Here is a 17,491-nt window from a genome sequence, read left to right as displayed (position 1 = left end):
GCAACAAACATGGTATTTTGATAGTGGGGCGTCAAAGCACATCACTTCCAGGATGTGTTTGTTTACCTCTTTGCATTCAACCCCTGCTAGGAAGCATGTTACATGTGCAAACAGCAGCAGTTATGATGTATGTGGCATTGGGACAATCACTATTACTGCTGCAGATGGTTGTGATTTCATGCTTCTAGATGTCTTGTTTGTAACTGGCATTACAAAGAACTTGTTGTCTATCTCTGCTTTTAATGAGCATGGCTTTCAGGTCATCTTTGAGGATGACAAATGCATTGTTAGAGACAAAGAGATGGATTATGCTCTTAGGCTGTTCGGCACCTTGTAGAAGGGTCTATTTTTGTTGGATACATATGGCAGACAGTCTCATGATGCTTTAGCAGTCACTACTCTTTCACCCGCTATGCAAAATGCGGAGCTATGGCATGCCCGCTATGGATTCATGAGCTTTGAAAGTTTGATGACTCTTCAGAGATGTCATATGGTAGATGCATAGAAACAAGGGACGGGGGACGGGAACAGGGTCAAGGATGGGGTCAGGGACGGGGATCGGCCAAAACCAAGGTACAAGGATCCGGGGGGGGGGGGGGGGGACGGCATATTAAGAAAATGCGTTTTCACATATAAAACAGTTTTCAGCTTATCACATTGGACTCTATTGCAATGAAATGTATAAACAAGCACAGTTTGAGCCTTTAAAAACATCATTTTTCATTGAATTTTATGAGCATATCACATAACGAACATGAGATGAGTAAATGGCAAATACAATTCGTATGGATAAACTTTAATAATCAATGTATTACAAAAGAGCATGCGTCCAAACTCAACTGTGACTTGTCATTGTTAATGTGACATGAAAGCTTAAGAGTTTAAACTTTAAACTTCAAGGATAGGAACTAAAAACAAATGTTCAAGGAGAAAAAGAGTGAACATTGAGTAGTAAAAGACGAAAGACTAAAGTAGCTTTTATCATTCATGACATCATGTAGGCCCTAGGGGCTAAGACGTAGGCAACAACCAGCTGGTTGCTAGGCTATAATCAGCCATAAAGCAATATACAAAATGAACTTTAGTATTGGATTAGTCCAAATCTAAAAAAAATTATCATTTACAATAAAATGAGCATCTACAAGTTGTGCCATGTGGCAATAGGTCATGACATCATATAGGTAGTTGGCATTTGGATACCAAGCTATAACCAGCCATAAACTTGGAACCAATATATAAAATGAACTCTAGCAAGGATTAAGGCAAAATTTAGAGGGAATCATCTTCATCTCCAGCAAAATGCGCATTTGCAGCTCTTGAAGTGCTAGCCTCAAGATCATGGGTGCTATGCATAGTCTCCATAAAACGAGTATGCTCCTTCTCTTGCTCCATCTCCCACTGGGTAAATGGATCGGCCTGTGATGTAACGCTTTTGCAAAGCATTCTCAAGTTGGCACTAACAAAGACCAAAACATTTGCTTTTTCTACTCCAAGGCGATTCCTCTTCTTTGAAGCAATATGACTGTAGGTGCTCCATAATTGCTCCAAGCAAGAGGAGCTCATTGCTTGACTTAAGATATGAACATCCAACTTCTGCAACTCTGGCCCATCTGATCCAAAATCCTCCCACCACAAAGGTACCCCAACCTTGCATTGGTCATGTAGAGCATCCGCACAGCCATAAGAGTTTTTTGCTCTCCTATAGAGAGCGAGCTGATCTCTAATTTTGCGCCTAATGTCAACATCAGGCACTGTGCGCTCAAGAATTTGCCTCCAATGGAGATTGACCTCAGCATCATTTTCTTGATCCTTACCTTGAAACTCAGGGTCCAAAACAAATGCAGCTGAATGCAGAGGTGAGCTATAGGCATTCCACCTCTCAATACACAAATCATGTATCTTCTCATATTGCTCAGCATGAGGCATTAAATCTTTTAACTTTTCAATCATCCTATCCATTGCCTTGTACACTTTGCCAATACATGGTTGCATACCATCAATGAGTCTTAACAATTGTACAATAGGCACAACCATTGTATCAATTTTTTTTACATTATCCCAAAATTCATTGCTCTTTGCATTTTCTCTACATGTTATGCCCACAGGAGTGACTGCCAATGAAGAAGTACTAAACTCATCATTGACAAACAACTGTCTCACTGCACCCATACATTCTTTGAGGCGTTCCAACATCAAAAAGTTGTAGGCAAACTGTGTGTCTGAATACTTCAATATCTTTTTTTACCTTTTTGTAAACTAATAGCGAAGGTATTGGTGATTTAAAATAAAAGTAACCATCTGATTTGTATCATGTATCACAAGATGGACCCATGATAACTCACCAATATCCTTCAAAAGGTTATTCAAGAAATGTTCCATGCAATAAGAAAATGTAATATGCTTATACACTCCCTGAACAATGGCACCTGCTGCCCTGTTTGTGGACTCACCATCAGCCACAAAACCAACCACCAAATGTGGCCCAACAATCTCAATGGCAGAGATCCACTCTGCTGCAAGCTGATCTGGGGACTTCCCAGTCCCTGAAGCATTATGGGATGACATGAAATACATCTCCCCTTGAGAATAAGCTACAATGCCATAGATAGACCTCTTTCTTGTGTCACTCCACCCATCAGTGATAAGTGTGACACCATTTTTCTCCCAATCTCTCTTTATGTTTGCTGCAGCTTGCTCCACAATACGCTTTTCCTTATTGAGCAAGGTAGTGCGTAAAGTCTCAAAAGAGGGGGGCACATAGTTAGGCCCATACTCTCCAACCTTCTTCAACATGGCTCTAAAGTACTTTGACCTAGGGACATAAAATAATAAACACAATAATTATCATGATGACATGATTTTAGAACAAGTTATAAGTTTATATTATATAAGTTATAACCAAGTTATAAATTTAAAAATTTTATTATTCAAGGGAAAAAAATGTAAATAGTAAAAATTCGAGCATATCAATTTGTCAAGACTCAAAACTTAGATGTATGAAAGGAAATATGGTCGTGGTAGAAGAAACAAGCCATTGTTGAATCTGTCTCCTTTTTTTTTATTGGGTTCCAACTTCCCTCGAGAGTAGTCTGTCGTCTAATGGTCGAGGACGAAGGCACTGATGGTGAGTATGGACTCAATCCAGCGACTCCATGTGGTGTGGATGTCACACTCGCTACTGTAGATGAAGCTCTAGGCCTATCAGCTGTTGCTGCAAGTGTAGCTGGATCGATTACCACTCGTGCACGCCTCGATGCAAATAGAGCCTCTTATCACAACACATGGTCTAGAAGCACCCTTCTCTTCTCCGGCGTGACATTGGGAAAAAATTGCACTTCCAATCTTGACTCATGCAATAAATGGGCCCTTACTTTATTTGCGCCACTCGTATGTCAATATGGACACATCTTGTATGACCAAGGGCATGATCCGCCTCCACTTGATGGGTGTTGAGCATTTATCTCATCCTACCACGATGTGTCGGAGCATTTGCCTTTCCCTTCCACTCGACGAGCTGGTTGTGAAGAAGCCATGCTAGTTGCTTAGTTGCTAACTACGGGACCCAAGTGCTCGATGTAGGGAGGCTAGGAGCCCAAATTGCAAGGAGCAAGAGGGAAGAGAAGATGATGACGATGATAATGAAGAAGAGGAGATGGAGGAGGAGACGAGAGAAAGAAGAAGAAGCCAAAGAAGGGATGCGGGGAGGGTAGTAAGGTGGGCTGGGGGAGGGGGGAGTAGGAGTTGGAAGTTGGAGCAGGTGTCGAAGGAGCCGCGGCCAGTCAGAGCGGGAGATGTGCTAGTTAGGCGGCCCGGCGGAAGTTGCGTGAGAAGTGGGGAAAAGTGACTGTCCGTCTCTCGTTAGTTCCGTCCCCGACAGGTAAGACGTCCTGGGGATGTGGGGACGGCTGTCCCCTTGTGACCATCTAAATGGGGACCTCCCCTGTTCCACCTCTGCGTCTCGCATAGGCGTCCTGTTTCGAGACGGCGTTCTAGCGTCGTGGGAGCCCAGGACAGGCGTCCCCTGTTACTATGGGTAGATGCATTGCCTCAAGTGGAGACTCCACCTCCTCATGCATGTGAGGGATGTATTTTGGGCAACATGCATAGATTTGCCTTTAAAAAGGATGGTGCAGCTCGTGCTGTCCGAAAAATGCAGCTTATTCACTCTGATGTTTGTGGTCCCATGAGGACGTGCACTTGGAGGTCATCAGTAGTTTGTTACATTTATTGATGACTACTCTCGGTATACATGGGTGTGTGGGTTGAAGGCAAAATCCGATGTGTTCATGCATTTCAAACATCTTGTTGCAAAGCTTGAAGCTGAAACTGACTTAAAAGTGCAGACACTTTGCACAGATAGAGGGGGGGAATACATGTCTCGTGCTTTTGAGACATATTTGCTTGATCATGCCATTACGCATCAAACCACTGTTAGAATGACTCCTCAGTAAAATGGTGTTGCTGAAAGGAAGAATCGGACTCTTATGGAGATGACTCGTTGTATGCTAAAAAGCAAGGCGCTACCTCATAAATTTTGGCTGGAAGGCCTTCAGTGTGCAAAGCATGTGTTGAATCGTACACCCACTAAGGCACTAAGGACGATCACATTGTTCGAAGCTTGGCATGGCAAGAAACCCAAAGTAGACTACTTTCGGGTGTTTGGTTGCATAGCCTATGCACATGTTCTGAAAGAGCTTTGTGGGAAGCTTGATGACAAGGTTGTAAAATGCATATTTATTGGCTACAGTTTTGAGAGCAATGGCTATCGCTTGTATGACCCATGCACGAAGAAAGTCTTTGTTAGTAGGGATGTTCTATTCGCTGAAAATGCTGCATTTTCACATGATCAGTTTCAAAGGCCAGCCACCCATGACATTGGTGATGTCTTGAGGGTCTTTTGCCACTTACTTTGGAGTCTGTGCCTGCTGTAAATGGCAGGACAAACTTAATACAACAAGCTGTTGTTGCACCATATGCTCCCGAACAGCAGCGTATTGGTGATGGTTTGCCACATGCAGTGGAAGAAGCAGTACAGCATGAAAGGGCTGCTGTAAATGCAGCCAAAATAGTCCCAAGATGGCTGTTACAGACTCTCCAAGAGAGTAAAATGGATGCTCCTATACCTCAACGCACTAGAAGGGCTGTTAGAAATGCAACACATGATGGAGGGGGGGCACATTTGATTGATTTTACGAAAGTAGATGATTGTGATGAGCATGTATTTATGAGCTCACTATTGGATGATGATGAGTCTACTTCCTTGGACGAAGCTCAGCAAGATGTACATTGGATGCAGGCCATGTAGGATGAGTTAGACTCTATTGCCACTAACTCTACATGGGATCTTGTGGATTTACCACGTGGCAAGAAGGCCATTGGCACAAAATGGGTAGAAAGCACGGTTGGTAGCAAAAGGCTATGCACAGAAGAAGGGCATAGATTATGAAGAAACTTTTGCTCCTATATCCCCTATGAGTACGGTGAGATGTGTGATTGCTATGGCTGCAAATTATGGCTGGAAAGTACATAAGTTGGACATTAAGACAACATTCTTGAATGGGAATTTCCATGAGGATGTTTATGTGTCACAACCTCTAGGGTTTGTGGTTAAGGGGAAAAGAGCACATGGTATGCAAGCAGCATAAAGCTCTTTATGGTCTCAAATAGACTCCTCATGCATAGTACTCCAAAATTGATACTTATTTGGCTAGCAAAGGGTTCAAAAATAGTCCAACTGCTCCTACTCTATACATTAAGAATTGGGGGGGGCGCGGGGGACTCGTTGATTATCATTCTTTATGTAGATGACATGCTGCTTACTGGACCTACAAAAGAAAAAATTACAGATTTTAAGGCTGAATTAAAACATGCATTTGCTATGTCAGATATGGGCTGCCTACAGTATTATTTGGGGATTCAATTCACCCAAAATCAGCATGATATCATCATGTCACAGTCACAATATGTGAATAAGTTGTTACATAGGTTTAGTATGTAAGATTGCAAACCTATGTGCACTCCTATGGAGCCAGGCTCAGAGCTGTCTATGCATGATGGTGAAGAGATGTCTAATGTTGCAATTTACAGCCAGGCTGTTGGTTGTCTTATTTATCTTTGCAATACACGCCCTAACATTCAGTATGCAGTATCTCAGGTGAGCAGGTATATGCATAGCCCACGGACCATACATTGGCAAGCTGTTAAGCGGATCTTCGTATATTTGCAAGGTACTCAGGCACATGCATTATTATTTCCTAGGGGGGGAGACTTGCACTAACATGCTCACAGTGATTCATATTGGGTTCATCCATTTCATGGCTAAGCAAGAAACAACCTACAGTGGCTACCTTGTCTTGTGGGGCTGAGTACAGGGCAGCCTTCACGGCAACAGTGGAATGTGTATGGTTGCACAGATTGTTGGCTGATCTGCATTTACCATTGGAGGGTCCTACACCCATTCTTTTTGATAGTCAAAGTATTATTGCAATAGCACGAAATCTTGTGTTTCATGCTTGCACGAAACACATAGAGGTGGATTACCATTATTTCAGAGAGAGATGCTATGCAAGAGAGATCAGCTTGATGTATGTATCCACACAGAAAAATGTTGCAGACATTTTCATCAAGGCACTACCACGTGAGAAGTTTGAGGCTTTTCAAAAGTCCTTAAACTTGTTACCCTTTGGTGATTTATCATCCTTGTACTTCATCACATTGGCATAGCAGGGGGGTGTTAGAATTTGCCGATTCTATGGGCAGCACCCAATGTAATTTGTGTGGTGTGATGCATCATTAGAAATCCATCTCTTAGCACAAAGTGTCCATGCCTTTGGCCATTGCAAAGCTGATCATAAACATTAGCAAAGTCCGAATCAGCAACATATTGCTCTTTCATGGCATCCAACTTAGTGTGATAAACCATATTGACAATCGACAGCTGAGGTTTACGTGACAGTGCATCACTTTTTCTCTCTTTTTCTCTACGATTTGTTCCTCTTTCTAGCCCTATTTTTCAGATCTGCCCTATTTTTCAGCTTTATTTTCAGATTTACCCTTTTTCTCAGCCTTTGACTCTTTGATATGTGACTTGGCATCATCATCGTGGAATCTTGCATCCTTTACACGCAACAATGTGTCAGTTGTAGTAGCGGTTTCTATAAGCTGAGACATGCTGGAAATAGTGGACTTAATGCAAAAATCCCGAATACCCTTTGGCAAACCACAAATATACTTCTCGACCTACTCATGGAGGGGTATTGTGCGATAGGAAGTAACTGGCAGCAATGCATCCCAAAACTTCTTATTATATTGTTCCAAGTTCTTGCAGTCTTTGGAATTCAACCGATTCCAAGTTGTCATAATGTCTACTTCAAAGGTTCTTGTCAACCAATTTGAAGCAAACATTTGCTTAAATTGGACCCAAGTGGCTCCCTTGAATAAGAAGTGTAGACTACCACTGCAATGCATTTCTCTTCAAAAATGTGGCTACCTTGCGTATCTTAGATGCCTCTATGAAGTTGCCTCCAAAAGAAGGCTGCATCAAAGTGCTTGATAAAAACAAGTGCTTTCGGCCTATCTTGTGCACCATTGAAAGGCTCAAACTTCACGCTTTTGCCACCTTCTTCATAGTCCTTTGGCGGACCTATAGGAGTCAAGCTATCATAAATGGGCTGCTGCAAAAAGGGTGTATTGGCTGTATTTGCATAAAAATCCAGCACTATCTAAAGCACCTACATGACCAACGCCAAATCCTTGTACTCCAACAGTTCCTGCGGGTGCCGGTACATATCCATATGGCACGCTTTGTGCTCCAAGCATCATGCTTATGCTGCCATACATGGGATTAGGCATTCCACTTGCATTACTCGGATACATTGGGTGTTGTGAGCCATGCATTGGTTGCTGCATGCCATAGGGATTTGTGCCATACATTCCCATATGCGGTGCTTGTCCCACCATAGCACGAAAAATGGTACCACCACCAAAGTATCTTTGCTGTCCCATGCTTGTATGTGCATAATTGCCTTGCTACCCATGTTCCCATGGATTGGCACTACCAAGTTGGCCATGCATTTGCACTTGCTGCCCCACGGATACCAACTGTTTGCACTCATCAGGCATTTTGGGCTTTTCTAAAGAAGGCTTAGGCATTCCTTTAGTTCTTGGCGCAGTCCTAAAGTTGTAGGTGTTTTCTTCTCTTTGCCTTTGCTGTCCTTCTTTGGGGCATTTAAGAATCGAATAAATTGCGGATCCTTTGCCAATTCAGCAAAAAAGATTTGCTGCTGTATGCATTCAATCCTTGAAGCTATCATCAAATTCTTCAGCCCCTTGCTGGTCATTAGCCTCTTTATGCATTGAAGTGCCAACATTTGGTTCATTTTCCACATTTTCAGCATGCTGTCGATGCTGAGAACCATGCCCAACATCAATCATTGCATTTCCCCCGTCACCATGTGATTGACCAAGGAGTGATACATCCTCTCCACTTGATCCCATATCACCATGTGAAGACATGCTTGCTGTAATTCACTGCTGAGAACAATTTCAGCAATAATGCAATAGTTCCAAGTTGCAATCAAGTACCATGGACCCACCAATTCAAAGGATTTGATGGTCTCTGGGCAATGGTACCATGTAACCAGCCTTCCTTCCATGGATGGGTGGTAAATCCTTGATTACAACTTAATTACAGCACTAAACAATTAATGCAAATCTGAAAATACAAATTTATCTATTGATCTTGGACAATGCACATCCAATTGGCCCCAAAATTGGTGCCCCTTTTGGTATTCTTTAGTTTTATTGAAGAAAAAGTTGATTTACAATGGGATTCTCCTGATCCTCTTCGAAATCCAAACTCCCCTTGCTGTCCAAAGTGACCAGCAAGTCTTCAATCTGATTTGCCCCTTGATTTGAGCACTTAATTGGTCTTCATCTGCTTTGATGGAGATGAAAAATGCCCCGAATTCGATTATTTACTGGTCCCTCCACTTGAATAGACTAAAAACAGCTTCAGCCCTATTGAATCCAAGTCTTGGAGCTTGCAATTTTTGGCACGCTTTCCGAGGTTATTGCTAAACCCTAATTTTTGTTGCAGATTAGGGTTACAGCAGGGAAATTTGAAATTTCTCAGCCTCCAAGGGTCCAAATGCTGAGATCTTCGGAGCAAGGCTATGAAATGGCTGGGAGATGAGAGAGAAAGCTGTAGAGAGAGAAAATTTAGAGTTTTGTTGCGAAGAATGACTAAAAACCAGTCAAATGCAGTTGCTGCCCTATCTCAACAACCTGTAGATGTTGTCATCTGTTGTTGATTGGTCTTCTCCTGCCCTTGGCTGCCTCAGAAAGTCCTCCAATGGCTGCAAATCAAACCAACAACATCTCTTCCCTCTGTCTTGCAAGACAAATATACTAAAAATGTCTCTCTCCAGTCTCTAAAGACGTTTTTTAGTCTTGCATGACAAGTGGCAGCCTTCCCAAATGATTTTTCTAGCATTATCCATATTTAAATTACCCAAAAAAATATGATTGGCCAATAATTAAATTGGCTAGGCATCTTACACTCCGGAGTATCTCCTTTAGTTTCACCAACTGACACTTATGGCTAAATGAATGATCTAGGCCAACAACTGGCACCAGATACCACCAAGTACCTGTGCGGCATAACTTATAGCAACTTTTGCCTTTGACATTCCGTGATTTTCTTGGGTCCCGAGCTCATAAATTTACTCTAACCCTAGTTTCACCTCACATGTGCAACATTTACTTAATCATGTGATTAAAAATTAATCCATATGTTAAGTGAGGTTTCAAAAATACATGTTCTCATGACAACTGCCCATGCTTGTTGAAACCAATTGTGTTGGCTCTCTTTGCCCAGATCCACCTTGGTGATGTGCAAATAGTTACAAAAGCCATTGCAATTGATTTGCCATATTGCACTAGCTTGCACTAGAAGGCCTTGCTTGGCCAGATTGAGCTAGATCACCCACGTGTAAGTTAGAATAGTTTGATGAGAATCGTTAAATTGCCTAGCTTGCAACACGAGGGTCATCTTCCTCGCCATGTCCACCTCTACATAGCCTTGTATGGCTTGATACGCGGGGTAGCTACATATCACCTTGATCTTACAGCCAAATCCATTTCTTTGGCTATCAACATTGGCCTCTTACCGCCGAGATAAGACTTTGTGGCCCAAGTTGAGACCAAGCCTTCACACCTAGCCTCAGCAACTAAGTCGGGCTCCTTTCCGAGCCGGATCCATCTTTTATTGCTTGGAGGGTGAAGCCTTTGCGCAACGTGCTCAGCTCTGCCATAAAGCTATCCCACCACAATGACATCATCTAACAAGTTGCATCCCCTTGGTCCCAAGATCGGAATGGGCTTGAATGTGCAAGCAGACTTTGATGATGAAGAAGACTCTCTAAAAGATACTCTCATTTGAAGTACGAGACTGCCACCATCTTGCACCTCTGCAACTTGAGTGCTATTCCAGAAGATCCATTCGTCATTGTTTGTCCACACTAGATGCACCCTAGTACCCCTGTTTGCTTTGCTGTATGAGGGCTCTTCTCTCTTGCAATCAGCCATTGTAGCACAATCTCTTTCCTCTTCAATTTCGTAAGAGTACACTTGCACCTCATCGTCGAAGCATGTATGTTTTCCCTTGCTAGTTGATTCGGTATCTTGAGGTTCCAAGGTTGACTCCGTTGTCTCGCCCTTCACCTTGTGGTTTGAAGCATCATTGGATTGAGCCTGCTCCCAGCTTGGGTCTTCATCTCTGTCCTCTTCTTTGCCATCGGCCCCACTAGCCTCACAATTTACCTCAATACGTTCGGCCATTAGTTTAGACTCACGACTCACGTGTTCTTCGACACTACCAACCCCTCACGGCCTACTATCTCATCATCACACATCATCTTATCACAACATACAGTCCGCTTCTTTATACTCGCCAGCTCCACGAGTTGTTGGCAATTCGGACACTTGGCCTTATCAACCTTCTCACTCTCACACACGGCCATTCGCTTAGACTCGTGGCTCAAAAGTTCTTCCTTTGGCTCCTTGGCTTATCATCTAACTCAATACAAAAGGCATGTTCATTTAGACTCGCGGCTCCACGAGTTTCACCCATCTCAACCTCACACACAACCATTTGTTTAGGCTCGCGGCTCATGAGTTCTTTCCCTACCGGCCAGTTGGCCTCATCACATAACTCAACACAGAAGGCACGTTCATTTAGAATCGCGGCTCCACGAGTTTCATCACGTTCCATCTCTGAATCGGCCATCATTTTATCCTCCCAGCTCTAGGAGTCTTTTGCCCTATGGCTCTCAATGCATTTGGCCATTTCTTTAGACTTGTGGCTCACGAGTTCCTTAAGGGTTGGGCACATGGCCTTATCCTCTTCTCCTACAGTCATGTAACTCTCATCATCTGATTCAGTGTTTGTCTCACGCAAGAAAAGGGCCTCTAGCCCGCACACTTTTCTCTTCTCAAACCAAGTTGTCACCTCATCAAACCATTTGGGCCTTGCCCTCAGGTTATTTATATTCCCTCTAGGTGTAGGAGTCTCTAAATTTGTGGTGATTTCTTTATACTCCCTCCAGGTATAGGAGTCTTTGGCCTCGTTGCCGCATATGTCCTCGATCTCCTCATCACTTGGTCCATCAATAGATTCAACCCGTAGGTCGTCTTCACTTTCACACATTCTTCAATGAGTACTCCATCAAACATGACACTTGGCCCATAGGCCACCTCTATGCACTATGGAGACTCTGTGGTCACGGCTTCATTTGTACTCGTCCACACCGTCATGAGTTCTTCCAATTGCCCTTCATTGTTCGGCCCATCGGCCCATAATTGCTCTACTTGGCATAACAAGCGGTTATCATCATCATGATATGGCCCGTAGGCCTCATCGTTTTCACCTTGCACCGCTCACTATCATCTGTTTCATATCTAGGTTCAAAAGATTGTGCCTAGTCGTCTTGGGACCAATGCTCATCTCTTTCTTCCCACCTTGATTCTCTGTTCCGGCCATTTTGATCTTCAATCACCTCTTCTTCAACATAGGCCTCTTCCGGTTCATCAAACTAATCATGGTATGGCTCATTTGCCACCCACTCTTCCATTTTGGTCCATTGACTTACCCCGTGCATTTCTTCATCTTCAACTACATCATCAAACCGGCCTGGATCTTCATCTAGTAAGGCCATCTCCTCTTCGATTTGTCGTGCCTCCTCCCACATCCTCTCTTCTCGAATTTGCCTTTCTGCATCCCAGTCTATCTGCTCATTCAACCAGGGCTCATCTATAAAGGTATCCAGTTTATTCAACCAGGGCTCATCTATAAAGGTATGCAATACATTGGTCTCTAAATCCTCATCCTTAGACTCGCCCATGGTAACTATTGGCTTGATAGTTTCCTCAAATTGGCTTTTTTACTTTGCCAGCCCCACTCTCAATGTAGTCATTAGCTGCTGTAGCGTATTTCATTGTTCTCTACTCAGTTGCCTGCTTGACATCATTGTTTCGGCCATAGCCAACTGGTTTTCCATTGCATCATAGGTATTCTCATCTCTATCCACTTCACTTTCACTACTTTCACTTTCTGTCCCAATTTTAGTTTCAGCTCCTTGCATTTTAGTGCATGGCTTTGCTTGACACACTTGGGGTCTCTCAACTTTTTCCTTCTCATTTGGCATACCCCCTTGTGCTACAATCTCACCATATTCTTCAATAATCCCCATTTTCAGTTCTCGTTCCACAAGCAATAGGCTATATTTCAGAGCATTCTTGTGTTCCTCATACCAACGCTCTATTTTGTCATTCAATGCTTAGGCTCACTAATTAGTTCTAAAACTTTCTCATTTAGTTATTTTCGAGTCTTCTTCACATGAAATCATTTTGGCAGAGGCATTACTCACTTATTTTTGAAGACTTTCTTAAAACCTGTATCCAAATGTTGGTAAAGCATAATGTATGACTCAAAACTCATTCCCACCTTGTCACATAACCCGTGAGCATCTGTAGCAATAAACAAGTTGCTCACATCCCTAAAATGTTCACTTGAGACACCATCTACAATGGCCATGAATTTATGATTTTCCAATGTATTTTTGACCATATCATTTCTTAGGACTTTGGCAAAAGTATCATTCTCTGCATGAGGGAACATATGTCTCATTGTAGCAGATTGCGTCTATGATATTGTCCACTTGCTTTGGTTAATTGGTGAATTAGTTTAACTAATCAGATGCGGCGACGTGCTTCTTTGGTTTTTAAAGTGGGCCCAATCTCCAAAGTTTTTGTGAGCTTCCTCTTTATGTTTTGATTCTCCTTCTCCAAGTCCATAACTTTAGACTGTAAGTCCATATTCTACACGTGTATAGCATGCATAGCATCTTCAATGACAAACATTGTTTGTTGTAGGCTCTGGTTCTCCCTATCCTTCTCAGCCAATAATCTATCTTTTTCTATCGAGTCAGTGGGTACATTATGGTGCTCTTAACACTTTTAGTTTGTTTCAAGGTCAGTTTGGATTTACTTAGTTATGGCCAGTTTTGTTATGGCAGGACATGTAATTTTAGTTCACACTTAATGGTCACTATACATAGACCCCAATGGAGTTGTATTCTTGCTTATTGTCGTCATTTGGTGTGCTCTCCCTTAGCAGCGCACTCATTTGCACCCACTCTGCACTGCGTCGAGATGACATTTTGTATCTTACTTTGATCATCTTTTTAGTTCCTTGGTTTCATGTCCATTGTCTTCATTGCTTCTGCTGCACATTCGGATGTCTTCCAAGTTCCCAGGCAGTGATATAAAAAACAAAGGAAAAACTAGAAGACAAGTCCTGTAATTATCAAGTTGTTCACATATAAGATGATGAAATGGGAGATCCCCCCTTTGGTTCACCATAATAATCAACAAGCAGCATCAGGCTGCTTGCAGATTACATCACTAATTTGGGACCGAGGATTGAAGCTACAGGGATTGTGTAATGCCATACATGGACCTTGTTTGCTGTTATGATCTTATTGTTTGATTGCATCTAGTCTGGTATATGTGGAGGTGAAATGCAAGGTTAAGCTAAACCTGAACTGATGATCTTAGGACCTTTGGTAACCCAGTCAAAGCTGTCCCATTTTGGTCACTCAAAATAGGTTTGGCAAATTCAGGAGGTTTTGTTATATTCGTGTTTGGGACTCTTAAGTTGTTATATCAGACAGTGTTAATTGAATTTCGGCTCAGTCAGCTCAAAGTTTTTAATGATATGAGAAAAAGTAGAGGTCTATGCAATGTATTGAAAGCTATTCAGGCTATGCTATGAATGGAAGTTGTTTGCTTCCTAACTTTACAATTGTCTTTCTTTGGTGGATAGAGGGCTCAAAGTAAAATGCTTTTTCTATACAGGTTGTGCACACTCAAGCAAAGGTGTTGACCAATCAGGATGTTCTGTATAAGTACCTGAACAAGAATGTTATGTTTGTGGCAACTGTAGCTCCTAAAGGTTCAGGAAGAATTGGAGATGCTTTGCCGGAGGAGACCTGGCTTGTGGCATATGTTATTGATACTGTATCTGGCCGTATTCTTCATCGGGTTAAGCACCCTAACATGCAGGGACCTGTACAAGCGGTAATTCATGTGTTTTGCTTGTCAAATTCTCTTTGGAGCGTTGAGCTGCACCAAACTTTTGTGACACAATGCTTTTAATGGACAGGTTTTCAGTGAGAATTGGATTGTCTATCACTATTTCAACCTGCAAGCATATCGCTTTGAGATGTCTGTACTAGAGATCTATGACAAGAACCGCATCGTATGTTTCCTGTTAATCACAGAAAAGTGGTTGATAACCCTGCATCATTTTGTTTGTGAAGTTTTTTCCATATGTTAGTGCGATTGTAGGGTTCATCTCCACTGATAGTGTATTTTATAATAATGCAGGACAATCAAAAAGTTCTCCAGCTTGTGTTGGGAAGGCATAATGGAAGTTCACCCATATCTTCATATTCACATGTAGATTTGGATGTGAAATTTCAAAGTTATTTCTTTCCATACTCAGTGAAGGCAATCGCAGTGACTACCACTGCATGTGGTATCACAGGAAAACAAGTTCTTGTTGGCACTATTGGAGATCAGGTATACTTCACATTTAGTATAATGTTGTCAAGCAGAGTTTCTAGACCTGAAAGAGGCCAAGCATACTTACCATTTGATTGTGTTCTAATGTATTTGCTAAGATTTTTACTGTAGGAAATATGTTATTTGACTTTCATTTGATGCCTTCCAGGTGCTTGCTTTGGATAAGCGTTTCTTTGACCCTCGTAGAACTTTGAATCCAACACCTGCTGAAAGAGAGGATGGTGTCATACCTTTAACTGACTCTATACCCATCCATCCACAGGTATGCGTTACTTATTGAAAGTCTTGAAACCAACATGTTATAGTTTGCAGTTGGAGTCAGTTGATTTTGTATGTGAACTATATAATATGGAAAGGCTTGAAATTATATCTGTATCAGATGCTGGATTTCTTACTGTACCACTTTGCTTTGCTGTCTTGCAGTCATACCTAACCCATGATTACCAAGTAGAAGGATTGCGGGGAATTATAACCATACCTGCAGGCCTCGAGTCAACAAGCCTAGTTTTTGCATATGGTGTCGATCTCTTTTATACACATACAGCTCCATCACGAATGTATGATTCTCTTACTGAGGATTTCAGCTATGCACTGCTGTTGATCACGATTATTGCACTGCTGGTAGCCATTGTGACAACATGGATCTTGTCAGAAAAGAAGGAGTTGAAGGAAAAATGGAAATGATTCAGGGGTGTGCCAGAAATTAATCAGGATCACATGAACATTTTACTTTCCAGAGATTAATCTCAGATGGCAAGCTTTTTGATAGAGGAAAGGTACCGGGAATAGTTTGTTTTAGTTTTTCCCGTACAGCCAAGCTCACTTTACACGTTAGCATATGGCAACAAAGTTTGAGCAGTTTGTAGACATCTGGTAGTGAGGGCAGCATTTTTGGAAGCCAGTTTATTCTTCCAAGATTACATAACACTTTGTAGATGGCCATGCCACAGTCAATTGATCACTTGCAGGTTAAAGGAAACTTAGGTGTTACAGCTCAATCAACTGCAATCACTCTACTTGCTATAAGGGAAAGGGAATTTTTCTTGCATGAAGCATGAGTTTTCCATGAGATGATTATACATACAGGATGTGATGATTACAAAGGATTACTGCTTGTATACATATTGGCTGATCAACCTGTGGGGTGTGCACATTTCCATTTGTAATGATAGGCGTCTGGTGGCTGAGTGACTCTCCTGGTGGGGCATCTTGTACAACATCGGAAACTCTCAGGCCTTCAGATATTATTCAACCCAGATATATGAAGGGGTGGAGCTGAATGTTTCTTCTGATTTGTAAAGGGGTGTGGTATATGTAGGTGTTTTAGAACATGCCTGTTTACTTATGAAGCAGAAAGGCATTGAAGTAGTATCTAGGGGAGCTTACTGCCATGACTTTGATTGTTTTCTTCTATTGAAAGTATGTGGATGGATTTCTCTTCCTGATTATATCATTTTGCATGTGCAGAAAGCCATCTGCCTAATGTTAGCATTCTCAACAAATCAATAGCTTCATATCCTTCTTTTCGGGGGTAGCTACACTTCTTTTGCAACTATGTACTGTCGAGCCTCATTCCATTTTAGTGGATAGCCACACTTTTCTAGGGAAGACTAAAATAGGTGATAGTATCACACAGAATGATCAGAAGAATTGAAAAAAGTCTACTAAAATTACATGTGGATACTGTCACCAAGTGTGGCATGATTTCACGTCTTCTTGATACTCCATAGTGCCCAAAATCAAGTCAGGTATGTAGCATGTCTGGGATGACAACTTGCAATCTTCTAAAAGAGTTGGCTCCAGTAATCCAGCAAGCATTGACTTTTTGTGCAAAACTATATTAGATGTGATGTAACCAAGTTGGGTTGGAAGGGGGGAATCATGCCTAGATGGCTAATCTCATTAGCTGCGAGACTGGTAAGGGTTGGAAGCGGGGAATCATGTCTAGATGGCTAATCTCACTACCAGCAAGACCGGTAGGGGTTGATGTGAGTGGAAGTCCAAATTCTTACATGCGTTTTGATAAGATAAAAGGAAAATGTTAGCAGGTGGAGTTCTACAGCACGGTCACCAATGTCAAGTTGAAGATTCTTAAACTGTTTATTGGATATACAGAAGGAAGGAAAGGTGTTGAGGCCAAGCTATTAAAGGGATGTTGGCAACAGTAGACACCTTGGGCTCGTGCTCACTGAAGTATTGCCTGTTTGCAATAACAAATTTTGTATGAACTGGGGCTAGAATGGATTGGAGTGAAGGCGATCAAGAAAGTCAAGGAACAGAGTTTCACTGCTAGCATCTTGGGCAACAATTATTGGAAGTGATAAATGGAGTATTGCTATAAAATACT

General features: G+C 42.1%; 2 protein-coding genes across 2 annotated transcripts in view; one reads left to right on the top strand and one right to left on the bottom strand.

Moving 5' to 3' along the window:
• Positions 1–16,592, top strand: part of LOC148027528 (uncharacterized) — a 94,368-nt gene extending 77,776 nt beyond the window's left edge. Inside the window, exons 8-12 of the mRNA XM_087689259.1 lie at positions 14,416–14,637; positions 14,723–14,818; positions 14,947–15,141; positions 15,293–15,406; positions 15,568–16,592. Of these exons, the coding sequence (XP_087545385.1) occupies positions 14,416–14,637; positions 14,723–14,818; positions 14,947–15,141; positions 15,293–15,406; positions 15,568–15,828 (888 nt within the window). The 3' untranslated portion in view covers positions 15,829–16,592. The remainder of the gene's footprint in view (positions 1–14,415; positions 14,638–14,722; positions 14,819–14,946; positions 15,142–15,292; positions 15,407–15,567) is intronic.
• On the bottom strand, positions 1,270–2,193 carry LOC148027529 (uncharacterized). Its single transcript, XM_087689008.1, has one exon. It carries the CDS (start codon positions 2,191–2,193, stop codon positions 1,270–1,272), a length of 924 nt encoding a protein of 307 aa, XP_087545134.1.
• Positions 16,593–17,491: the final 899 nt, after the last annotated feature.

Source organism: Lygodium microphyllum, chromosome 12 (assembly GCF_053477565.2).
Source record: "Lygodium microphyllum isolate KBCC chromosome 12, Lygodium_microphyllum_v1.1.10, whole genome shotgun sequence".
In the NCBI taxonomy this organism is placed as follows: domain Eukaryota; kingdom Viridiplantae; phylum Streptophyta; class Polypodiopsida; order Schizaeales; family Lygodiaceae; genus Lygodium; species Lygodium microphyllum.
The sequence above is the reverse complement of the archived record's forward strand: the minus strand, read 5'-3'. Positions and strand labels throughout refer to the sequence as shown.

Coding starts and splice junctions, on each gene's coding strand:
- LOC148027529 (XM_087689008.1), bottom strand. CDS start 2,193: ATGTTGGAACGCCTCAAAGAATGTATGGGTGCAGTGAGACAGTTGTTT.